General features: G+C 52.2%; 9 protein-coding genes across 9 annotated transcripts; 4 read left to right on the top strand and 5 right to left on the bottom strand.

Moving 5' to 3' along the window:
* Positions 1 to 392: 392 nt before the first annotated feature.
* On the top strand, positions 393 to 3522 carry NCU03035 (hypothetical protein). Its single transcript, XM_958947.3, has 2 exons — positions 393 to 723; positions 1075 to 3522. The coding sequence occupies exon 2, from the start codon at positions 1693 to 1695 to the stop codon at positions 2734 to 2736; it is 1044 nt and encodes a 347-aa protein (XP_964040.1). The 5' UTR covers positions 393 to 723; positions 1075 to 1692; the 3' UTR covers positions 2737 to 3522.
* A 1705-nt stretch (positions 3523 to 5227) lies between these two features.
* Positions 5228 to 6053, bottom strand: NCU16463 (hypothetical protein). Its single transcript, XM_011395127.1, has one exon. The coding sequence runs from the start codon at positions 5967 to 5969 to the stop codon at positions 5478 to 5480; it is 492 nt and encodes a 163-aa protein (XP_011393429.1). The 5' UTR covers positions 5970 to 6053; the 3' UTR covers positions 5228 to 5477.
* On the bottom strand, positions 6040 to 8877 carry NCU03036 (coiled-coil domain-containing protein MTMR15; the record flags this gene model as incomplete). The annotated part of the gene is made up of 2 exons (XM_958948.3): positions 8153 to 8877; positions 6040 to 8104 (listed from the first exon to the last, which is right to left on the bottom strand). Exons 1-2 carry the CDS (start codon positions 8743 to 8745, stop codon positions 6040 to 6042), a joined length of 2658 nt encoding a protein of 885 aa, XP_964041.3. The 5' UTR covers positions 8746 to 8877.
* A 177-nt stretch (positions 8878 to 9054) lies between these two features.
* Positions 9055 to 10726, top strand: NCU03037 (hypothetical protein). The gene is made up of 3 exons (XM_958949.2): positions 9055 to 9297; positions 9496 to 9917; positions 10004 to 10726. The coding sequence occupies exons 1-3, from the start codon at positions 9217 to 9219 to the stop codon at positions 10101 to 10103; spliced, it is 603 nt and encodes a 200-aa protein (XP_964042.1). The 5' UTR covers positions 9055 to 9216; the 3' UTR covers positions 10104 to 10726.
* Positions 10338 to 11992, bottom strand: NCU03038 (40S ribosomal protein S13). The gene is made up of 4 exons (XM_958950.3): positions 11652 to 11992; positions 11554 to 11586; positions 11172 to 11218; positions 10338 to 11104 (listed from the first exon to the last, which is right to left on the bottom strand). Exons 1-4 carry the CDS (start codon positions 11851 to 11853, stop codon positions 10931 to 10933), a joined length of 456 nt encoding a protein of 151 aa, XP_964043.1. The 5' UTR covers positions 11854 to 11992; the 3' UTR covers positions 10338 to 10930.
* Positions 11993 to 12312: 320 nt separating this feature from the next.
* NCU03039 (splicing factor u2af large subunit) lies at positions 12313 to 15168 on the bottom strand. Its single transcript, XM_958951.2, has 6 exons — positions 15004 to 15168; positions 14911 to 14945; positions 13650 to 14843; positions 13339 to 13597; positions 13070 to 13281; positions 12313 to 13009 (listed from the first exon to the last, which is right to left on the bottom strand). The coding sequence occupies exons 1-6, from the start codon at positions 15029 to 15031 to the stop codon at positions 12983 to 12985; spliced, it is 1755 nt and encodes a 584-aa protein (XP_964044.1). The 5' UTR covers positions 15032 to 15168; the 3' UTR covers positions 12313 to 12982.
* Positions 15169 to 15468: 300 nt separating this feature from the next.
* Positions 15469 to 17368, top strand: NCU03040 (N-glycosylase/DNA lyase). The gene is made up of 2 exons (XM_958952.3): positions 15469 to 15697; positions 15779 to 17368. Exons 1-2 carry the CDS (start codon positions 15579 to 15581, stop codon positions 17007 to 17009), a joined length of 1350 nt encoding a protein of 449 aa, XP_964045.3. The 5' UTR covers positions 15469 to 15578; the 3' UTR covers positions 17010 to 17368.
* NCU03041 (hypothetical protein) lies at positions 15985 to 18818 on the bottom strand. The gene is made up of 2 exons (XM_958953.2): positions 18088 to 18818; positions 15985 to 17708 (listed from the first exon to the last, which is right to left on the bottom strand). The coding sequence occupies exons 1-2, from the start codon at positions 18736 to 18738 to the stop codon at positions 17085 to 17087; spliced, it is 1275 nt and encodes a 424-aa protein (XP_964046.2). The 5' UTR covers positions 18739 to 18818; the 3' UTR covers positions 15985 to 17084.
* A 163-nt stretch (positions 18819 to 18981) lies between these two features.
* Positions 18982 to 23437, top strand: NCU03042 (U2 snRNP component prp10). Its single transcript, XM_958954.2, has one exon. It carries the CDS (start codon positions 19323 to 19325, stop codon positions 22968 to 22970), a length of 3648 nt encoding a protein of 1215 aa, XP_964047.1. The 5' UTR covers positions 18982 to 19322; the 3' UTR covers positions 22971 to 23437.
* The last annotated feature ends 335 nt before the right edge of the window (positions 23438 to 23772 follow it).

Genomic DNA, 23772 nt, shown 5'->3' with positions numbered 1-23772 from the left:
ACCCGGAATACCAGCAACACGGTTCTCGGGCACCTCAATTTTCCACACACACGACACAAGCTGAAGTGCAATCCCACTTCCTGGCACTTCCTTGTGGTCATCCCCGTTCTCCACCCGAACGTTCAGGTGTTTTTGTCGGTACGCTAGCACGCGGTAAGCCCCTGGCCAATTAGCGGCGTCGGCGACCATCAGTGCTAAGAATACAAGTATGAGCTTAGCGCTCTGGTGCTGCAGGTTCTGGCACAACATCACCAATCACATCCCGTGCAGGTGTCTCGCCGGCACCCCATCCTGGGCCTTGCACCTGTACCGAACGGACGCCATCACGATTCACCTCACGATCTCGCAGCCAGCACCAGGCATCTTCCATCCCGAGCTCGTGGCAAAGACACCGGAAACCCCGGGCCAAGACGTTTCGTTTCTTCTTCCCGTCTTTGCTCAGTGATTTGGGTCCAAGGGCGTCGACGGGCGTTTCACTCCGCCTCCCTCATAATCCACTCGGGAACTCCCCTTGGAAATCAACTCTCTTCAGACAGTCGATCAAGAACCCGGGCACCGCATTTGCACCCAGTATCTTGCCGGACTTGCTCGTCGGATCGTGGTATTGGATCTTGCTTAGGCGCTTCTTCGTTCCGAGGCACACAGAGCCCGATCTTTTTTTTTACTGCGCAACTGCGTAGAAGACCACAAGGGATTGATTACGAGGTGATCCACTGGACGTGTGTAAGTCTCCATCCTCTTTGGCGATACCTTCATCAACCTATCCCATGCTCCAAACATGCCTTCCCTACCTATCCAGACCAAGCGAAAGCTGCCAGCGCACCGGACAGAGAAACAAAATCTGGAGCTCTGGATGTAAGCTGCATCCAGCGTCACACTAAAGCATACGGCGGGCATCCCAGCACACTCACAGCCGCTTTGCAAAATCGCTTGCCGCCGTCGTCCACTTTGAACCCCTCTGGTTGGCTGGTCCGCGCTTGGCTGCAAACTTCACCACCTCTGTTTCTTCCCTCTCACACTCCTCCTCTCAGTAATCCTCTCATATTCTGACAAGTTGCTGCTGGTGGCGTATAGAACTTCCCGCTTTCTCCTCTTTGCACCTTGGTCTTCCCGTCCGTCTGTCACTGTGGTTCGAACCAGCTCCCTGGACTCGAGTTTTAACAAACCATCCTCCCTAGAAAGCCTAGCTCAACCACCCCACCTGGTCTTCATAACGGGCCCAGCCAATCACCAGACAAGCATCAAACCACCACTGCTCCCTGCCTGCCTTCCGCTAGCTCCAAGTGCGAAAAGAAAAGAAACAGCGGGACCCTGGAGCCAAACCCACTGCTCTGGAAACGAGCAGGGACACCAAGGAAGACCAGCATCACACGCCGTCCTTCTGCTGCCGCGGGGATTTGGTTCTAGCTTCGCTTGTTTCGAGTCCGACTACTGAAGCACACCCTCGTCCATCGCCTTGAATACCCCTTCACATCTTTACCGCCTCTGGGGCCCTCACTTCATTCTACCTCTTCATATAACCGTTTGCCCACCACCTCCTGCACATTTTTTAGCACTCTTTCCCCTCCCCACCTACCGGCTCTCTTCCTCCATCGCCCAAAGGCAAGTCAACCGGTGGGCTCACAACGCCATACGACATTCAAGATCAACACGTCTCAGGTCCTTCGTATTGCCAGCCTACCTGCCATCAACATGTCTACCAAACCAATCCTCAAGCTGTCGACTCCGGTCACAGCCAACTTCCCCAATATCCCCCGACCAACAGACGAGCTCCGCTCCGCTGTGACACTTCCCTCGGCTCTTTCAGATCGTACTCCTCTGTCTGCCATCTCGCGAACATCAGCCTTTCGTGACCCTCTATCGGCACTTCCTTCAGCAGGCCTTCCTTCTGCTGGGCCATTCAGCGCAACTCTCAAGGTGGATCATGATCTTCAAAAGACACCCATTACACCACCAGTCGCATACCTCGATTTTCTTAAGTGCATGCAACTCGTTTCTCCTAGTCTAGCCTCGCCACCGCAAACAGGAAAGGTGTCCCTGCACCGGACGAGCACCGCTAGCAGCCTCAGCACCAGCAGTACTAATAGCCATGAATCGGAGTCTTCGGTTGACTCCGCCACTACGGACGACTCTGAGAAGGAGAAAGAAGGACAAATTGAGAGCGCGCCATCAACGGCTCGCACAGACGTGAGCTCCGAGCCCGAAATCAAGGTCGAGGCCGAAGAGAAGGAGGACAAAAAGGTGGACGAGAAAGAGGACAAGAAGGAAGACGAGGAGAACGTCGACAACGGGAAGGAAGACAAATCCAGACCAGCACCTATCACCATCTCTCAACCTCCGACTCCCCAAAGCTCGCTCTATCCGATGTCAGCTCCAGCCACCGGCGCCGCGGTATTCCCAAGCACCAAGATTCCTGCATCACCCGCCATCTCTACTTCCGCACTCTACTCGCCACGAACACCCCTCAGTGCAGCATCTGTCCGCTCGCCTTTCGATTGGGAGACGGCGCTAAAGCTGCGGCGATTTGCCGAAGTTTCTAGCCTCAAGCGCTCTGCGCCATCTGATGCTCCTGCTGTCAGCACCCCCACGTCTGTTCCCGTCGCAAAGGAATCACGATCCAGCATACGCCACATCCGTGAAGTGGTTACAAGAACAGTAACCTACACACCACGAATGGCGCCCGCACCCAAGGGAAAGCGAAGAAAGATTGACGCCGACACAGCCATCAAGTCATGAAAACAGCTAAATTATCTACGGTGCTGGTCATCGCCGCCAACCTGATCACCACCACAATATCGTTGCAGAGCAGCCTGCCTGGAGCGGTGCAATAACTGAGATCCTCACAACCCATTAATCGTCAAATCGACAACGCTTAGAGGGGTCAGGAAGAGGAATCAAAAAAGAAGAGGGGATGCAGCTTGCCCAAAGCTACGGATTGTCATTTACGAATGGTGCACATATCAACGGAGTCAAACGGAGTTTATCGGCGTTGCTGGCGGCGTCCACCACCATGGGAGTTGGGTTGTATTTTGCGGTCCGAACGGTCAGGTTGGAACTTGAACCACGATACCACAGGAGGAGTCTTGGCTTGGCTTTGTGTCAGCGAATTTTTTTTAGAGGGAATCTATGGAGCATAGGGAAGGGGATACTTGAAATTTGCTGGAGGATGAAGAGAGTTACAGGATAGGGTCTAATCATGGCCATTTTCGGTGGTTTTGGATCCAGCCCAAAACTCATTCTGCATAGTCACTACAATAGGAATCCTCGGGCGACACAAGTCGTCGGGTCTTCAACACAAGAATATTCTCTCCCCATGTTTGATCAGCATATCCTTCGAAGATCCGTTTGCTTCCTCACTGTTTGTTGTCGGCTTGCTACCCCGCAAACAGGAAGAAATGGCCGCCTTGATGGCCGGCCGGAGTACACAAGTCAGGATCTTGGAGGCCTGTAGAAGGTACGTACTATACTGGGCGATGAAACACCACAAAAAAAGAAATCAAATTTCCAATGCCCGGTTATCCCAGAGCGTTTGCTTAATCCAACTGACAATGACAGATGACCTGATGAGGAGTGCATACGTATCCCGTGTTTACTTGACCCTTTTTATTTTCCCTAATTACTTCTTTTCCTTTTTCCCACAAAACATGACGAAATATCTTGTCTATAAATTCAGTGTTATCGATGGCTTGCATGGATCGTGAAATTGAACGAGCTGGAAGGCTCAGCTGACCTCTCTCATGGAAGCTCGTTCAGCAGATGTAGAGAGCCCTTCACGAAGAGAATATCATGCATTGCGGTTCACCCCTGCACTCTAGGTATTTCCAATGCCTCCACCAAAATCTTTTGAGACTTGACTGTCCGCCACTCAATTCTCATCTACGACTTTCCGCTGGGTGGATGAGGGAGCATCTCTTCCAGCAAGCAGTTCACTAGGTATGTACCCCAACCACTTCACTTTCCCAGTCTTTTTCCCACTGGAGTCTGGCAGACTTCCCACAAGCTCGGCGCTTAAACCCATGCTCCCAATCCCTGTCTACCGGTCTTTACCGTGGTCTACCGTGTCGTGCGGAACGGGGCTGCTTGCCCATGATTGGTTTTCTAGAGAGAAGGCAATGATAACATTGGTTGTAGCAGTGTGGGTTTCTTGTGTGTAAGGGCGCTTAAATCCCTGTCTAGTCGACGAATGATGGGTCTGGCGAGACAGGGGTGGATGATTGGCGAGACGTCACATGTCGATTGATTGATTGACACTGGGGGACCTGAAGAGAGAGTTTCAGTGCTTCGGGAGTTGTGGGACTTGTGTGTGGGATTGGGAGGTGGAAGGTGAAGGGTTCATTGCTGGGGACCGCTGTACAGTTTTCTTTCTTTCTTTCTTTCTTTCTTTCTTTCTTTCCTTCTTCGGGATGGACTGGAGGGCTTTTGAATGATGGAAACAAGTGATGCTGATGATGAAGGCTGGCTGCTATATCATGGGCCATGGCTCTTGGTTTGACACATGCCTTGTCACCGGGGTCACCTAAGCTGAACGGATCCTTGAAAGCGATCGACTTGGAGAATATCATTCCGACGACATGGCCCAGCCTCAAGTAAGGTTTAGTACTCTTTCTTCCAGGGGATCACCTGTTCTCTACCGCTGCAACTTTCGCAATCTGCCTAGACATCTTGGGCGTGTGATATCGAACCCATGAGCCGAAGCATCGATCGGATCAACTCACCTCATCTCGCCCACCGAACGTTCGGAACTGGGTCTGTCTCGCACTAGCACTCGAAAATGATTTCTCGGAGGGGGGCCGGATAGTGACACAGCATCGACATAGTGTACACATCTGCATAATGGAATTTTCTCGGCACACTGCCATTGTTCACTGAGTGACGAGTAGGTACTAAGGTGCTGTTACTTCGATGTTTCGATGTTGTGAAGTGTGGAGATATGTCAAAGTGAGGCAAGCTGAAGCCGCAAGTTGTGCTGTCCGTTCGGTGTGAATGTCACGTTGTTCATTCAAGACAGAATCCATTCAACATAAAAATAACCAGCGCGATGGGGTGACAGCGCGGTGGTAGCAACCCGTTCGCGGTTCGGATGCCCTTCCCAGCCCAGAATCAAGAACCGGACTGGATGGTTCCTTGGCCCAGGAACTTTTTGTTGCCAGCTTGCCTTGGAAGGGTAGGGAAGGTAGGGAAAGTAGGTGTTCATGCAAGTGGAAATTGAATTTCCGATTCAACTGTGAACTGTAAATTGTAAACTTTGCAGCGAAATAATCTACTAGATTGCTATGTTTAACTTCTTGTTTTCCTTTTTTTTCTTCCCCCCTCCCTCAAGCGGCTTCCATGGGGCGGCAAATAAGCAAGCCCTGGCGCCCTCTATATCATGGGATACTGTACACTATGTTGGGTTGCAGGGCGGAAAAGGTAAGGCGGAAAGTAAAACGCTCGTCGATCTGGAACCGAATCGCAAGACAGGGGGTTCGGTCGGTCGGTCATGATGTGTGAATCGACTGTAAGGCCCCCGTGGAACTCGAGCGTGAAACGCGACGCTGGACGGGGGATTCGGGTGAACTGCCCAGGGGAGGGGAATGCGAATTGCGGAATGCGTGCGCGCGCGGCGCGACAGTGTACATCTTTGTTAACAGACCAAAGAGTAATCTGAAACACAACTGATATGGTTCAGGGTGGGTTTGTGTCTGCGAACAATTCGCTCTATTTTTGGCATGTTGGAATTTGATCAACATCCCCTCCGCTTTTTCCCACGTGTGCGTATCGCTGCTGCATATCACAGTTGTACACCATGATGTGCAATCAGGACTTGTGGTTGGGGCGAACAAAACAGCGTGGTTTATTCCTGGACGGGAAATGAAGCTTCTTCGTACGTGAATACGTGTTGACGACCAGTTCGTCAATAAAATGGCGTTATAGACGGCGATACGGTTTGATCCGGAAAATGATGTTGCTATTTTGATCTCCTTAGCCATTGCACCGAAGAAGCTGGCGATGCTGCTATTGCTATTGCTGCTGCTGTTGGTGTCATGATTGGAGTAATCATCAGTCGATTGTCTTCACTTCCTTGGCTACAGCATTGCACAGCACGACCCGTACGCCCGCTGCCGAGAGGACATGTATCCATAGCCGTTGTGTGTCACTGAGCCGGTCATTGGCACTTTTGACTTCCACAAACATAACTTCTCCCTTGCCGTTCTCAGACTGCTCCTTTCGATCGTCGCTTAACTCATGTGTGGTACGCCAGAGGATTAAGTCCGGCACACCACCCCCACGAGCCTTGTAATCCTGTGCAATGACCTTGCATATGGCGGCAAGAGCCTCACTTTCAAAGCAGGAAACCAGCTGGATAAGATCCTCAACCTCGTAATCCCAGTTCAACCCAACAATGCATGTACGGCGCTCGCGGTGCTGCTCGTTGACCCGGCGAATAAGGTCAACAGCTCCACCATTGGATATGTCCACCAACCGGTGGTTGATCTCGCTCGCCCGGGCCGGATAGAAGGCGTCAGTATGTAGATCCAAAGGACAAGTTTGGTAAGCGGTCTGAAAGACGTTCGGGACGAAGATGAAGAGGATGTCGCAGAACAAGTACGCAAAAAGTGTCCGCAGAATCCCACCCTCACTGTGATATCCTTTCCAGCCTTGTGTGCGGTAGAATGAGAGGCACATCTCTTCTACACTGACATGCATCAGATTGCCCTTATCATCCGGGTCACCCAGTTCGTCAAGCCAGATAGTCTTGGTACTTCCTTGGCCACGGCCTGCGTCCTCACGGACCAACTGAATACCATCGACTGTGTGCTCCTCCGGATCTCGTAGCCTGGCATGGTCAAAGTTGTGCTGTTGCCGACGCGGAATGTTGAGTTGCTTTTCAAGTCTAATAAGACGCTTTTGCAAATCATAATGGTAGATCAGATGACAATTGGGATCCTGAAGGGCGGTTTCACAGGTTGCCAGAGCAATTTGCCTCCAGCGTTTCTTCTGGAGATTCTTTTGTGCTTCGGAAAATGTGGTTGTAGGAGGTTGTTGCAGCTCCCACATATACCGCTCCTCAACGAGGGCCTTTCGCTTATACCAAGCACCTCGCCGGGCAAGGTGAAAGATTTGTTGGCTCAGTAGCTCGGTCAGTAGATCGTATTCGTCCTGATACCGATGTAAGCGGCCAAGAGCTTCAGCAGCTTTATGCGCAATCCTCGTATAGGCATGACCTGCATTGAAGCGGCGAAGATACCCTCCTTCACCGAACTCATAGCCCGTGTTCTCCATTTTCTGTGCTTCAGCAAGCAGCTCTCTCCAACGAGGGGCTATGCTCTCGAACATTTCCACGACTTTGCGATTCCCCTCTGCTCCCGGCGGCCCGCTGAATTCCAAGATGGTGTCTGCCTCGAACTGGAGACGCATTGAATTCTCGAACTCCAAGAGATATCGCCGAGATGGAAAGATGTTAGCTGAGCGACAGACGACATATTCAGGAAAGTTCCTCCTCGAAATCTTGGCTAAGATGATTGTTGTCAGTGACTTTTCTGTCCATTCGGTAGACCGATAGAAAACTAAGTGAACACGTTCAAATAGCTTGAAGACAGACTCTGAGAGTCTGACAAGCGGGCCAGTAATAGCAAGAATTTTGTCCAGGAAATGCGCCTTTCGGTTGGTATCTTGTCCCTCCGTGTTTGCCTCTTCCGATGTCGAATCCAACGAATGCATCGAGGCGTTGGTGCTGGACCGTCGTAGTCCAACAGACATGAGGCTTGACTGCTGAGAACACATCCGGCAGAAAGCCTTGATGAGGTCTGGTTTGTTCTTGCCTTGGACTTTGGCATCCTTTGCGAGAGTTTTGAGCTCATCGAGAGAGAGCAAATGTGCAGCTTGCTCGACCGTCTTGATGTGCGATGCTGAATCATCAGCGAACGCGAACGTGTCGGCGAAGACATGCCCCGGTTCTGCCACGAATTCCTCGTCGGACTTCTTCACAGACTGTCCCTCGGGCAACGCTCGAGGCTCCAGTAGACTCTCAATGGCCTTCTCTATATCCGATATGTCGGAGTAATGCTTCAGTCGTTCTAAGCGATGCCAAGAAGCAGTTTTGCGCAAAAACAAACGCACATACCTGAAGAGTGTCAGTCAGAGATGGCCACGCTATGGCAGGGTTCCATACAAGTACTGAGCTTCATAGCTCAACGCTCTCCAGTTCTCAAGTACACAGTTTTCTTTCTCCTCAAAAAGATGCGCCTCATCCTGCAGGACTGTATCCAAGGCAAGGTTGAAAGCGTCAACGTAGATCGAACTTTGCCCTCGGACCCATTTCCGTGTCTGTAGCCGTGTCTCCGCGCTAACTTCACCATCCTCGACTTGGGAAGACTTCAGCTTTTCGTATTCTTCGATGATATCGTTGTCAATCTTGACTTCGGGCAGACTATCCTCCAAGGCCGTATGGTGCTGCGCTGCTAAAGCAGTCTCTGTGGCATCGGCATCTTCAGCATCACCACTTCCGGTCTTCCCGTCTCGAAGAGGCGAATTCCGATTCGGATCCGCCAGAAACAAATCCTCCTTTTGGTCATTGTTCAATGCTGCGGAAGAGTCATCGTCTTCATCGTCTTCAGCATCATTTTTCTGCCTGATTTGATCGGTTCGACGCTTCTTTGTTGGTGGCCTTTCAGGTCTTCTATTGGTGTTGGTCCACCCAGCCGTCAACGTCAAAGGACTGTTGGAAGTCTGGGACGGTCTTGTTCTCTTCACAAAACGGTCCATTCTATCTCCGATGACTCTGGTGTTGAAGGATCAAAGATCATGGTGTACACCGAATAAAATAAAAAAGCATCCGCAGTGGCTAGAAGCAAGAAACTAAACACATTTCCTCCGCAACTTCCTGGAATCAAGGCGAGTGGAAGGCACGAACAAAGAGTGACGTGTGTAGAAAGGTGTTGAACCGGAACCGCGTGGAGCCTTCAACGCGAAGTCCCGTGACTGCGTGTACAATAGTGGGGCACGCAGTGGAAGCGACGCTGATCTCCAGACGCAATTGGAGCTGCATGGGACCTGGAGCTTCTCCAGACGGGTGTCAACTTTCTCGAGCAGAGCATTACATACCACCTCAGGGCACCAAGTCACGGCTTTAATCACTGATTTACACTATAGTCACTCAGGAACAAAGCGAAGCTCGGTATAATTTCGGCCGACTTTCTGTTATCGCATCGCATATTCTTTGTTATCAACTTCAAGATGGCCGCCAACGAGCCGCAACAGGGACATGCTCCAACAGAAGATGTAAACATGACCGATGCTCAGTCCGACCAACCAACTGTATGATTAACTCCTCTGGTCTTTTCCCCTCCATGTCTTCCTACAAACAAAGCCCATCATCATAGCCACTTCACCCAACTTTATCAAGCCATTCGTTTCACACGACGTCTCGACCTTGACTGCCCATACCCAACAACCACCTTACCCTGAAAACCAAAGCATATGCAAACAACTGACGCTCACTCTCCACATAAGCAGCAGCAGCAGCAGCAGCAACAGCACCTAACAACAAGCCACCACCACATCCCCGACCGCCCCCCTCACCCCGTCTCTCCGGTCCCGATCCCCCAAATCCCCGGCCGTCCAAGTCCCACAGGGGCACACCCCACCGCAAACCAAGGACCCAGCGCGATACGCTCTACAGCTACAACGAACGGCTCGACAAGCGAAGACCAACAATCTCAACCACTACCACCGTACCAGCAGCGGGCTAGCTCGTCACGAGCCGCCTCTGCGCATCCCCAGGACTCTGGTCAGGGTCAGCAACAGGGGCCGGGATCAACGGGCACAGCAGGCATGCCCACGGAACCGACACTTCACGGCGCGCCGGTGAGGCAGTACTTGAATACCAAGGTGACGGGGCACTTGTTGGAAGGGATGAAGATGCTAGCGAAGGAGCAGTATGTTACACCCTTACACCCTCCTCCGTGCGTGGTTTACCTACCGATAAGGAAACTATTTTGCTAACCGACCCTGAACAAAACAGACCAAAAGACCCCCTCCGAGCCCTAGGCGAGTTCCTCCTCCAGCGATCTAAACAGTATGAGGGTGGTGGTGGCGCGAATGGTACTTCGACTAGCGCATAGAAGGCTTCAGTCAGATGATCGAGCCCACGCACATACCGGGAGGCCGCGATCAGCGGCCACCGTAGTTCTCATAGGGTCTATGAAGATTTCACCTTGATGAGGTCTATACTTTTATTACGATAAAAGGCGGCGGGAAAAGGGAAGGCAAGAAATAAAGGAGCTTCTCCGGCGTCCAGCGAAAAGAAAAGGAGGGGGTGAACAAAGGTTGGCATATAGTCTACGTGACAGAACTGGAAGGTGACACATCATGAGAGCGCTCAAGTATGTGTTGGAGGCTGGAAAAGCGACAACGAAAAGGGCTTGATTCTGGAGTTGTCTAACGGAAGGGGAGAAACGAGACCAGGGCAGCCTAAATACCCAGGAAGGGAGTGCCAGTGAATAAGCAATGCTAGTGAATGGACGGCCCGGGACACGGACTTCCGACAGTATGGCTAGGATAACATTGGCTTTACGTCACAAGGGTCATGAGATACGCAGGAAAACCGAACTTGAGGCAAGAGGATCGAGGAATTTGTATTTTTCAAACAAAAACCCCAGCTGACTTTGTCTTCATCATGGGTGCTGCTAGACATCCGCCTAGCAGATAATTTGAGCACGTTGAGCAGTAAAACTGCATCCCGATGCCTTTCTTCTCTGCAGTGACTTCCGAGAATGCAAGTTTCCTTTCCATTCCTCCCCCAACGGCCTTTTCAGTTTGTGTGGATCGACCAGACGTCATGCTAAGCATGCTGCAAAAGAAGACACCCGTAGAAGCCGACAAAGATCACTCCATCTCGACTCGGCTGCCCACCCTCTTTCACCAATATCTCGCGGCGCGTGCTCTACGCTTAGGAGACGATGGTGGAGGCAGTGGAAGACTCGTACTTCCAGGTGGGGGGAAGGACACCGACGGTCTTGTAGTAGCGAGCAAGACGGTGGATACGGGACTCAATGAGAATGAGACGGAACTTGGAGTCCTTGTCCTTGCGGTTGCGCTCAAGGTGCTTGCGGACGGCAACAGCCTATGATCAAATAACGTCAGTTAAATGCAGGTGATGACGTATGAAAGTGACAGCGGGCATATCTTACCTTCTTGATGAGCATGTACAGGTCCTCCGGAAGATCGGGGGCAAGGCCTGTAAATAGCATCACTCTGTCAGCCAATCTGACCAAACAGAGGCATATGCGTCTTTGACATGTTGTTTGTTTCCCAGCTCTTTCACTCGTGCCTTCTGCATCTGGCGCTAATGTCCCGTGTCGTCCATCCGTCACGGGTGCACAATCAAGGCTACGTGCGGGGCAGGCTGAGCGAGAGCCGAGAAAGCTCACGGGACATGTAGCCCATATGCATCGGAATTTTTCGAGTTTCGAGGGCCGGTAGTGATTAGGGGAATTATCGTCGCGATTCGGTTTGTCTCGCTTCCGCGTGGGAAAATTCAAGGGAATTCGTCGGAGTAGTAGGCAGTCATACCGTTGGACTTCAGGATACGAAGGATCTTGTTACCTATAGAAGCACCACCGTCAGCATTTCACCTCGACATCAACTCGAGGACTCGGGAATGAACATACCAGTGACAACCTTGACCTGAGCAATACCGTGGGAGTCACGGAGGATGACACCAATCTGGGAGGGGGTAGCACCCTTCTTGGCGAGCTTGCAGATCTGGTCGACGACCTGCTCGGGGGTGGTCTTGAGCCACGAGGGGGGGTTGCGCGAGTAGGGGATCGCGGAGGCAGAAATGCCCTTGCCCTTAGAGTGCATACGGCCCATTTTGAAAGATTTGGTGGTGCTGCGGTTGTCGGGGGAGTGACTTCGGCTGGCTTGTCGTCGACAGAGAAGTACGAAGAAAATATCACCGGGCGAACGGTTTGGCGGTCGTGCGATATTCGCTGTGGGCTGGGAAAATTCGCTTGCTTAGTCAGGCTCTTAGGGTCGGCAATATGATTGGCTGTAAAGCACTGAATTTTGCACTTCAGGTTCCACATCCACGTGAACGGAGACCTGACCTGAACTTTTCTTTCTTGGCATCTCCCGCGTCCGCCCATCCAAGCATAAAATCGCTTTCCAGCAAAATTTTTCGTGAGGCTTGCACTTAGAATCTTCCTCCGATCATCGCCAGGTCGGCCGTTTGCCCGTTTGGACCAAGTTGCTCGACAGCATTCGGCCATGATCTCCAGAGACATGCCTGATCGCAGTCCTGTCAAACTTCGGGAATTAGCATCATAACGGTCGACCTGGTATCCTATTCACTTTGGTAAGCTTCTCACTGCTCCCTCTACCTTTTTTCCGAGCCTCCTTATCCTGATGATACACACTTTATACTTTATTCTGGTACCTCTTATGTTAAAGTTCCTTTTTGGGACTTGATGAATTAAACGGACTTCTGAAACTTTAGCTTTCGCACTCGTCTTGTTATTGCATAATTCGAGTCGTGCTCAGGCTAACGTTCCTTCAGACCTAGGTACCAATTTTTAAGCTCGAGACTGTGCGGTCGCCATGGCATGCAAACTGAGTTCATTGTCGCGGGCGTTGGTTGGCGACCCCGGACATTTAGACTAAGATAATGATAAACAAGTGATCCCAATGCAACTTCCCTTGTGCCGATCGATGATGTATTTGTAAACCTTCGGCATGTAATCAAAATACACTTCTGAGTGTATTGATGTTGTATCCTCTGTTTTTGAGCGCCCTGACTGTACCGCGGCTGAAATCCCATTAACTTCTGTACACGCCGCTGAGATCCCAACGATAACTTCGAGGAAATGACCGAACCTTGATACTAATGACGTTCTGATTGTTTCCTCGTTGTCAATCAACAGATCACGCTATACCATGCACGACTACTGTTCTTCCTTTCAGTACAGTCAAACATATCCCTTCTCCTACTGCCTATCGTCTTTTACCAGGCGTTGACATCAAAGTTCTCCTGTAGGATTTATCAGTATAAACGAGCGAAGCAAATCAGAGCAAAGCTGATGAAACTAACCTCAGGGAAGTATGTCGCAACCACCGTGCGGTCAGCAAACTTCCTGCCCGCCAAAGCTTTGAGGGCCTTTGTTGCTTGGTCGGAATTCTCGTATTTGATGAAAATCTTGCCAACACCAGCAGACTGCCTGCTTCCGCCAGTGGGTCTGGGAATCTTTAGGGAAACAATAGTTCCGAACTTCTCGCATTCTTCCTGGACGTCGTCGCGAATTTCTTGAAAGCACACGTTAGCATCTTGAACATGTGTAGTGACAGAAACGCTGAACAAACCTTCGTAATCGTCGTTGTCCATCAGCTCATCCGCTGTAACCATGTTCAGGAGCTGCACGACCCTGCTGACGTCGCCATCCAAGGAAGTGGTACCAGCAAGCATGGACATGGCGTTCACACTCAGTTCTCCAGCTACCTGTTGAATGCCATAGCTGGCCTTTTGAACCTTCAGCGCCCTATCGCCCAGCATCATGTTGTTGAGGCCGTCAATAGCAACAGATGTGACCGAAGAATCGTGATACTCGCAGAATGCGATACCCTAGGACATGTTAGCATGTGCGCTCGTTGGTAGAAAGGACCATTAGGCTCACCCTTGACTCCTCCGTATGCTTATCCTTAACCAACACAAAGGACTTGAGCTTGCCAAAGGCAACCAGGAGCTCCATGATTTGCTCTTCGCTCAAATATGCAGGGATGTTGGTGACGCTGATCTTGTTAGGGCTGTCGATGACAATGCTGGAAGGCACCTCTGAATCAGGGTCGTAGTTGGGGTCCTCGACAATTGCGGGTACGATGTAGTCCTTCGGCCTACGGATCTTGAGCCCACCGGCACCAGCAGCACCATTGGCATCCTCGGCCTCCATGGTGATACCGTCAAGGGCCAGAGCGACTGTAGCATCCGGGCTGTTCCTAAACTCAAGCATGGCGAAGCTGTGATCGGGAGATATTTGGCACTGGACGCAAGGATCGGCGCTGTCGATTACATTTAGGCCATTGAGCTGAAGGTTGAAAAAGCCCAACAGGCTCTCGTCGGTGGCTGACGGTGGGATATTCGAGACAATAAGTCGTTTGCTCTGGCGGGAGTTCGTAGGCTTAAGGGCAGCACTGTTGACAGCTCCACCTGGCTGGGTCATGAAAGCCTGAAGCTTGGTCGGGTCCATGGCCTGTTGTCGCGGGGCGCCAGGTAATGGGAACATACCCGAGAGCTTGGCCTGCTCCGCGGTGACGTTGCCATATCCGGGAGGCTTGATATCCCACTGTGTCATGCGCCTCTTGCGCTCTATAACAGGAACGACATCGGTCAAGTCGGGTGTCGGTTCCCTCTTTTTGGGGGGCGGCGAGACACTCCTCCTGCGCTCCCTGTCCGCCTCTCGGTCCCTTCTGCCTCCACCGCGGCGATCATCTCCCATCACGTCACGATCTCTGTCCCGGCGACGGCCGCCTTCGTCATCGTCCCTCCGGCTGCGACCTCCACGCTCGGCCCCGCGGTCAGCGCCACGATCCGCACCACGGTCGGCTCCACGGTCGGCTCCACGGTCGGCGCCCCTGTCACGATCCCACTCCCTATCACCACGATCGGGTCCACGACGGTCGCGGCCAGAGTATCGATCTTCTCGCTCGCGGTCGCGGTGGCTGCGGCTCGATGAATAAGCGTCAAAATCGCCGTCTTCGCGACGGGGTCGGCTGCTCCGGTAGTCGGCGGGAGAGCGAGAGCGTCTGCGTCCACTGCCTCGGTCACTGCGATCTCCACGGTCACGTCTGTCATCGCGGTCGCGTCTCGAGGACTGATAATAGGTTAGCTTAGGCCCACAGAAAAGACCGCTGTTAGGTTTGTATACGAGGCACACTTACCGGATAGTCGCGAGACGAACCGTGTCGGCCGCTGTCTGTTTCGCCACGGTTAAGTTGAGTTCTAGCGGATAGCCACGGTCAGTGCCAACATACCTCTGGAGGAATAGGTGTCCCCGTTCATGGTCAACACAAATCTCGTTAAGTATAAAAGAGGTGATACGAGATGGTTGCACCAAAGAAGCAGGAAAATGTTCTGAGGGTGTTTGATGAAAAGGAAAGTGGCTTTGCTTGACCTAGCTTCCAATTGCGAGTCTCGTCGATCGCGAGGCTGCAACTTTTCCAGTAGCCGTTGTTACTGCAGAGGGCGCTTGATCCTCTTTCGGCTTAGCGCGCTATGTTTCCGTGCGATTCGGTTCCACTGACCCATCCACACCGGGAAGTTTGACGCCCTGCAATGGCGTGGCAACAACTGAAGAGGAATTGCCCCTGTAGAGGTACCTTAGTTCCAGCAGATAGGTAACCACCACCGCAGGGCATTTGCAGCCCCAGTGCATTGCCCCCCATCAAATCCGGGTTGGGATTTTGGGTCCATGAGAAACAAAAGTGATAATCAATCTACCTGCATAATAAGGGATGGAGACAAAGAATTTCACATCAAGCCTCTATAGAAGACCCTTATATCCTTTTTGTCTTATCTGCAAAGTCTAAGAGTTTTTAATAAATACGATATGGCATCCCAGAAAGTGACAGAATGGCGCAAACTGCCTATCAGTCTCACAGAGCTCTGCATCGAAACCACACTCCGATGCGGCCAGTCCTTTAGATGGCGCAAGATAAATGAACAATGGTCCGAATGCACACCACTATCTTACTTTTTTTCTTTTTATTTCTTCTCTGTTCAAAGTATCAAGTCCTAACAGTTTTCCAGGCACTGCGTCCTCAAAGGCCGTCTCATCTCCCTAAAACAAGATCCCACCCATCTTCACTACAAAGTGACATGGCCTACCAGTACAGCAACTCCCAAAAATGAACACCCCCAGGACTTCGAAGACGACACGTCCGTCCTCCTCCACAACTACTTTGCCCTCTCTCACTCTCTCACTACCCTTTACGCCCAATGGTCTCTTTCAGATGCCAACTTCGCCCGGCGTGCGCCCGCTTTCACGGGGATCCGCATCCTTAACCAGGACGCATGGGAGACGCTGATCTCCTTCATCTGCAGCAGCAACAACAACATTTCGCGCATCAGCCAGATGGTGCTGAAGCTGTGTACGCACTACGGTCCTTATGTGGCCACCGTGGAGGGAGAAGCGTTTCATGATTTCCCCGGGCCGGAGGCGTTGGCGGGGGAAGGGGTCGAGGCCCATCTGAGGGAGCTGGGCTTTGGTTATAGGGCCAAGTACATTGCTGAGACGGCGGGGTGTGTGGCGCAGGTTTATGGGGAGAGGTGGTTGCTGAGGTTGAGGAATCCGGGTGTTCCTGCGTTGAGAGCGGCTGAGGAGGATATTTTAGTGAAGAAGGAAGAAGGGGCAGAAGAGAAGGAGTCTGTTGAATCCAAGGCTGACTTGGACAACCCACCGACCTACCAGAAGGCTCATGAAGCTCTGTTGACTCTGCCGGGTGTTGGCCCCAAGGTGTCGGATTGTGTGTGTCTAATGGGTCTCGGGTGGGGCGAGTCTGTTCCCATCGACACGCACGTTTGGCAGATCGCGCAAAGAGACTACAATTTTGGTGGGAAAGGGTCTGCCAAGACCAAGACGCTCAACAAGGCCATGTATGTGGCCGTAGGCGACCATTTCAGGAAGATATGGGGTCCTCAGGCTGGTTGGGCACAGAGTGTCCTCTTTACTGCGAATCTCAAGTCGTTTTCCGAACAAGCAGCTGGGGTAGAGAAGAAGAGGGTGGTGAAAGTCGAAGAGGAAAGCCAGGAAGAGATGGTTACGACTGCTGAGGTTGTGCCCAAGCCCGGAAAAAATAAAGGAGTGGTGGTCAAAATCGAAGAAAGCGAAGAGATGGCCGCCACAACGTCAGTGGCCATGTCCAGGAAACGGAAAACGGTTGCTGCGGAAGTGATACCAAAAGCTGAACCGGACGCCACCGTCCAGACGACAACAACCCGGACATTACGATCCAGTAAAAGGATAAAGAGTCAAGTTTGAGGTCGAGAATAACGCCGATGGGGCTGCTTTGTTACCAATACATACCAACTTGAGCACATATTCCCATCTCCGGATTCATCGCCTCAGTAAACCCACTTTCCACTCCTTGAATACCCGTTCAGTGGTAGGCAGCAGACAGTTACTCCTGTCTAGACGTTCCACAACCTCCTTGATGGCCTCTGTCGGAAGGTTCACCTCCTGGGCATCGCCAGTAAGTGAATCCAGCATGCGGTCAGCCTCCTCTCGGGGAACCAACCGATAAAGCAGTTTCATAGCCGGAATACCACTTTCAGCTCCTGGCCTCGTAACCGTGGCCTCCATGGCAGATGATGTAAACACGATACCACTGTTAAGCACCCATATATGGACAACTTGGTCCTTCCCTACCCCTTCTTCCTCTGTGGTTGCTATGGTCTCTGTGATGGGAAGCAACAGCGACTTGGAGGATCCTGATCGTGCTATGGTGGAAATCAGGGTCGCGGCAAGACACTCTTCAAGTCCTGGGCTGAGGTTGGACACAGAATCGCACGAAATCTGCCACTTTAGGAGTGTGACTGCGGCTGTCCGGAAATTGTAAAAACCGAGCTGGGATTGACAGGAAGAGCAAAACACGTTGAGGCTCCGAACCTGGTTGCTGCTTTCGTCTGAAGCAACAACTTGCCTATCTGGTGATCCATGCTCAGGGGTAGAGAGTGAATACTAAAGAGCGGAAACATGGTCAGCACTAACTGACGAGGGGAGAGGTTTACTGGTGTGAAGAGTTGAGAAAGGATGTTCCTCCAGTTAATCCCAGAGCATTTAGGACTTGGCAATGATCTGGCGAAATGCGGAGGGTTCAGCCTGTCATCCACCGACTGGAAGCGCCCCATCACAGAAGTCAGGTTCGTCGACCACTCAATGCCCCGCATAAGCAGGGGACAGAGTCTGCTTGATTTTGGGCATTTGTATCGGTATCCATGCCATTGAGGGGCCGAGGCCGACTTGGCTACCTTCTTGATGCCCCGACTGCTAAGATTCAAATGGACGCATTCGAGACGGTGAATAGACCAAGTCATGAGCATGCTACATATGGACTTACCGTGATGTTGGAACAGTCCTGCTCGACGAATAACAGCGTTGTCAGATCAACAAACCCAACACCTTGTTGCGCCGAAATGGCCGAGCTCGCGCCATATCCTCGAGCTGCAAGACTCATGTCATCTGCCCTATCGCTTTGCCCGTTGGCATCAACGCCGTTTGACTTGTCGTGGTGGTGATGGTCATGATCGTGGTCACCAGGTTTGTGACAGTGCCAAAACTCCATCATCTCAGCCCAGTTCTCACTCGGGAGGTCTTTCCACACCTTGACAACATCTCGCTTGACAACAACGGCCTGGCATTGTCTACAAACAACTTCGGACCCGGCCTTCAAATCGGTGGCTGTCCAAGTGGACGACTCGGCTGATGATGCATCCGTGTATGTTCCTTGACCCAACGGTAACCTCCAGGAGAGCGCAGAGGCTCCAGGTCTTTGTATTGGCAGAATGGCGCCGCCAAGGGCTACCTTTGCGGGTAGATGTAGTGTATGTGACTGTCCATGGTGTGTGAGCTCGACATTCTCTCCATCCGCTGCCACCACTACTCGTGTTGACGCATCGCTTGCAGAGCCCAGTGAGATGGCCAGCGATATCTGGCGGATATTTGAAAGCAACTCTACATACAGTAGCGGCGTTGCAGGTTGGGATGTCATGCTGGTCGAAGCGAAGATGAAGCGAGGTTGAGAGAGGTGAAATGGATGGAAGTTGAGGGTGTGGAAAGTGAAAGTGCTGCCTCCCCACATGAGCTAAGTGGAAATGGATGGAAGCTCCCCTGCTCCCCACCGCGATCGAAAGCGTCGAGGTCTGGACTGCTTACCTAATGCACCTGGAGCGCCACTTGGAGTGGAAACTTCAGGTGCAGCCTTGCCAAGCCCGTGTCAGCTCTCTCACGGTCACGTCCCGTCACCAGTCGCTGGCCAAAATTTCAGGGAAGGCGTGTGCACCGTACCGCATCCACTGCGCCCGTCTTCAGCCGTGACCTGCATCCCTCTGCCTCCACCGTCTATTCCCTTGCTGATAGCCTCAGTTATACACGACAAAGTGTCAAAACTGTCACCGTCAATTTAGCTGCCCCGTCAGTTACCATACCCGATCCCACCCAACCACCCACGGGCAGCGCCACATCATCACGTCCCGTTTCCTCCCGACCACATACCATCATTCACCCTCGCGGCGCGCTGGACATTCTTGCGACGACCCCGACCTGACATGACACGAGGAGGATACGGCCAGCACCATGTCGGACTCGGATTTTGAGCAGATCAAGAAGCTCCAGCAGGAGCGCAATGCTGCTGCTGCCGCCAAGAGCGGTTCGCGCAGCTTTGATCCTGCCAACCAACGATCCGACAACAGCACCAAAGCCAAGCTGGGAGAAATATGGGACACCGATCTGTATGAGCGCAACACCGGCGACAAGTTTGCGGGCTACCACACCACCCTGCCTGCTGCCGATGGCGACGACGAAGAGATGGAAGATGCCGACTCCGGCCGCCGCCTAGTAGGACAGTACACCGCCACCCGAGCTCAGATCGATGAGTTTGCACGCGGCGATGGCGTCGAGGAGGATGATCCCCTGGCTGGCCGGGGCGAAAAGAGCAACCGCATCACCGACAGGGAGACCGACTACCAGAAGCGCCGATTTGACCGCGTTCTGACCCCTACACGAGCCGACCCATTTGCTGCCAACCGCCAAGCAGGTGCCACTGATGAAGGCGAGAGTTACCGGGAAATCATGGAACGCCGCGAGCTTGAGCGAGAGGAAGAGCGCGTACGGCGCGCCATTGAACAGAAGATGAAGGAGGGCGGTCCGGTCGAGGAGCACCAGCCTACCCTTCAGGATTCCGGTAACAAGGAGAACGAGGAGGCTGGCTCTACTGAAGCTGCGGCTGGTCGGAAGCGCAAGAAGAGATGGGATGTCGCCTCTACAGATGATGCTACCCCGGCACCAGAGCCCAAGAAGAGGTCTAGGTGGGATCAAGCACCATCTGTTCCCGCTCCAGGGGCGCCAGGGGCGGAACCCAAGAAGCGATCCCGCTGGGACCAGGCGCCTTCTGCCACTCCTGTTGGTAATGTCGGCCTAGCTACCCCGATGCACCCTACCCAGACCGCTGTCGTGCCCCCAGCTTTCGGGGCTGATGCGGCCGGTCGCTACGCACCACTCAGCGACGAAGAGCTGGACGCGATGCTTCCAGGCCCCGAACAAGGTTACAAGATTCTTGAGCCGCCACCAGGGTATGCCCCCGTGCGAGCACCGGCACACAAGCTGATGCAGGCTCCGGCCCCAACAACGGGCTTCATGATGCAGGACCCCGACAGCGGACGGATGACAGGCCAGCAGGTGCCAAAGGAGATTCCCGGTGTGGGAGACCTGCAATTCTTCAAGCCCGAAGATATGGCATACTTCGGCAAGCTCACCGACGGAGCAGATGAGGAAAGTTTGAGTGTCGAAGAGCTCAAGGAGAGAAAGATTATGAGGCTCTTGCTGAAGGTCAAGAACGGTACTCCTCCTATGAGAAAGACTGCGCTCAGACAATTGACAGATAATGCTCGCAACTTTGGTGCCGGCCCCCTCTTCAACCAAATTCTTCCTCTGCTCATGGAGAAAACATTGGAGGACCAGGAACGCCATCTTCTCGTCAAGGTTATTGATCGTATTTTGTACAAGCTCGATGACATGGTTCGACCATACGTTCACAAGATTCTCGTCGTTATCGAACCCCTTCTTATCGATCAGGACTACTATGCCCGTGTTGAGGGTCGGGAAATCATTTCGAACCTCAGCAAGGCTGCTGGTCTTGCCACAATGATCAGTGTCATGCGTCCAGATATTGATCACGTCGATGAATATGTCAGAAACACTACTGCCAGAGCCTTTGCCGTCGTTGCCTCGGCTCTGGGTATCCCAGCTCTGCTCCCCTTCTTGCGAGCTGTGTGCCGAAGCAAAAAGTCGTGGCAGGCTCGTCACACGGGTGTCAAGATCGTCCAGCAGATTCCCATCTTGATGGGCTGCGCAGTCTTGCCCCATCTCAAGCAGCTGGTTGACTGTATCGGACCCAACCTGAACGATGAACAGACCAAGGTCCGCACAGTGACCAGTTTGGCCATCGCAGCTCTCGCCGAGGCATCTAACCCCTACGGTATCGAGAGCTTTGATGATATTCTCAACCCCCTTTGGACCGGTGCCCGAAAGCAGCGAGGCAAGGGTCTGGCGGGTTTCCTCAAGGCTGTCGGTTATATTATCCCGCTTATGGATGAAGACTATGCCAACTATTACACCAGTCAGATTATGGAGATTCTGCTACGAGAATTTGCCTCTCCTGATGAAGAGATGAAGAAGGTTGTGCTAAAGGTGATTTCACAGTGCGCCGCCACCGATGGAGTAACGGCTGGGTACCTAAAGGAGCATGTGCTGGACGAGTTCTTCAAGAGCTTTTGGGTACGGCGTATGGCTCTGGATAAGCGCAACTACCGACAGGTCGTTGAGACCACTGTCGACATTGGCCAAAAGGTTGGTGTCAGCGAGATTCTGGAAAGGATCGTAGCCAACCTAAAGGACGAGAGCGAAGCCTACCGCAAGATGACGGTGGAGACGGTTGAAAAGATTGTGGCCTCTCTCGGTGCTGCCGATATTGGCGAGCGTCTGGAAGAACGCCTTATCGATGGCATTCTTCATGCGTTCCAGGAACAGAGCGTGGAGGACATCGTTATGCTTAACGGCTTCGGTTCGGTGGTTAACGCATTAGGCACCCGATGCAAGCCTTACCTTCCTCAGATTGTCAGCACCATTCTTTGGCGTCTGAACAACAAGTCAGCTACTGTACGACAGCAAGCAGCCGATTTGATCTCCCGCATCGCCATGGTCATGAAGCAATGCGGTGAAGATGCCCTCATGGGTAAGCTTGGTATTGTTCTTTACGAGTATCTTGGCGAGGAGTATCCCGAGGTCCTTGGCTCTATTCTTGGTGCTCTCCGCTCCATTGTTACTGTCGTGGGTATCAGCCAGATGCAGCCCCCTATCAAGGATCTTCTGCCTCGCCTGACCCCTATTCTTCGTAACCGACACGAGAAGGTACAAGAGAACACGATTGATCTCGTAGGTCGTATTGCCGATCGCGGTCCAGAGAGTGTCAACGCCCGCGAATGGATGCGAATCTGCTTCGAGCTTCTCGACATGCTCAAGGCTCACAAGAAGGGCATCAGACGTGCTGCCAACAACACTTTCGGTTTCATTGCCAAGGCCATTGGTCCTCAGGATGTCCTTGCAACCCTTCTGAACAACCTCCGCGTTCAGGAGCGTCAGTCCCGTGTCAACACGGCCGTCGCCATCGGTATCGTTGCCGAGACATGCGCGCCCTTCACTGTGTTGCCTGCGCTCATGAACGAGTACCGCGTCCCCGAGCTCAACGTTCAGAACGGCGTGCTCAAGTCGCTCTCCTTCCTCTTCGAGTACATCGGCGAGATGGCCAAGGACTATGTTTACGCCGTCACGCCACTCCTGGAGGACGCCCTCATTGACCGTGACCAGGTGCACAGACAAACAGCCGCTAGTGTTGTCAAGCACATTGCCCTTGGCGTTGTTGGTCTCGGTTGCGAGGATGCCATGGTTCACTTGCTCAACTTGCTGTATCCCAACCTTTTCGAGACCAGCCCCCACGTTATCGACCGCATCGTCGAGGCTATCGAGGCCATCAGGATGGCCGTTGGTCCGGGACTGGTCCTCAACTACGTCTGGGCCGGTCTTTTCCACCCGGCAAGAAAGGTACGGACACCATATTGGCGTCTGTACAACGATGCATACGTCCAGTGCGCGGACGCTATGGTGCCGTATTATCCCAACCTCATCGAGGAGGGCATCGACAGGACGGAGTTGGCGATTGTGCTTTAGGCGATGGGAATCAGGTTAGTCTAGCAGGAGCAAACAGGTTTCTTGTTTCTATGGTTCAGCTTCGTTATGACGACGAGGGTGAACAACGCGACTTTTTATCGAAGCGTCTTGGGGTTTGGGCGCGCTATGCGCCATTGAAGGCTTTACACACATAAACACACGCGCACAACAAAAGAAGGATCAAGTGATGTCACTATGGTTTTATGTGCGATATACACTGTAAAATGCGATCTGCGCCAATGTCATCGTTTGTCGTATTGGTTAGGACATCCAAGATGATGGCTTTCTATGTTGTAAGAGAATGGTGGACGATTGTTCTTAGGTCAGAAAGTAGCTAGGTTGTTACATATGCACCTGTAAAGCTAGGTCAGACGAGCAGATGAGTGCAAAAAAGGATAAATACATAATGACGGAGTTCATCGATGTTCTTTCTTGGACTTCAACGTCAACAATTTTCCATTCCCTCATGAAACTATTTGGCTAGAGGTTGTGACAGATCGTTGACAGAATGACAAGTGTTTTCCTTCTCGTCTCACCTCTGCTTCACCTCTCTTGTCATTCAACAAACACACCACTCTTTTACTAATCTCCATTTACTTACACTAGTCCTGTATCATGTCAGTTCATGTCAGTTCACTCTCCTTCGAGTTTATTTGGTAAACCTCTTGTAGTTAGTGTTTGTCAACTTCTATAGGTGATAGACAACTGATGTAGATTTGGTTGGCTAATATATACGGACGTTCTATTTTTCACTACTAGTAACACTTTATTCCGTTCCAGATCACTCTGAGAGTTCGTTTAT

Source organism: Neurospora crassa, linkage group I (assembly GCF_000182925.2).
Source record: "Neurospora crassa OR74A linkage group I, whole genome shotgun sequence".
Taxonomy (NCBI): Eukaryota; Fungi; Ascomycota; class Sordariomycetes; order Sordariales; family Sordariaceae; genus Neurospora; species Neurospora crassa.
This window is presented reverse-complemented; position numbering and strand designations above follow the sequence as displayed.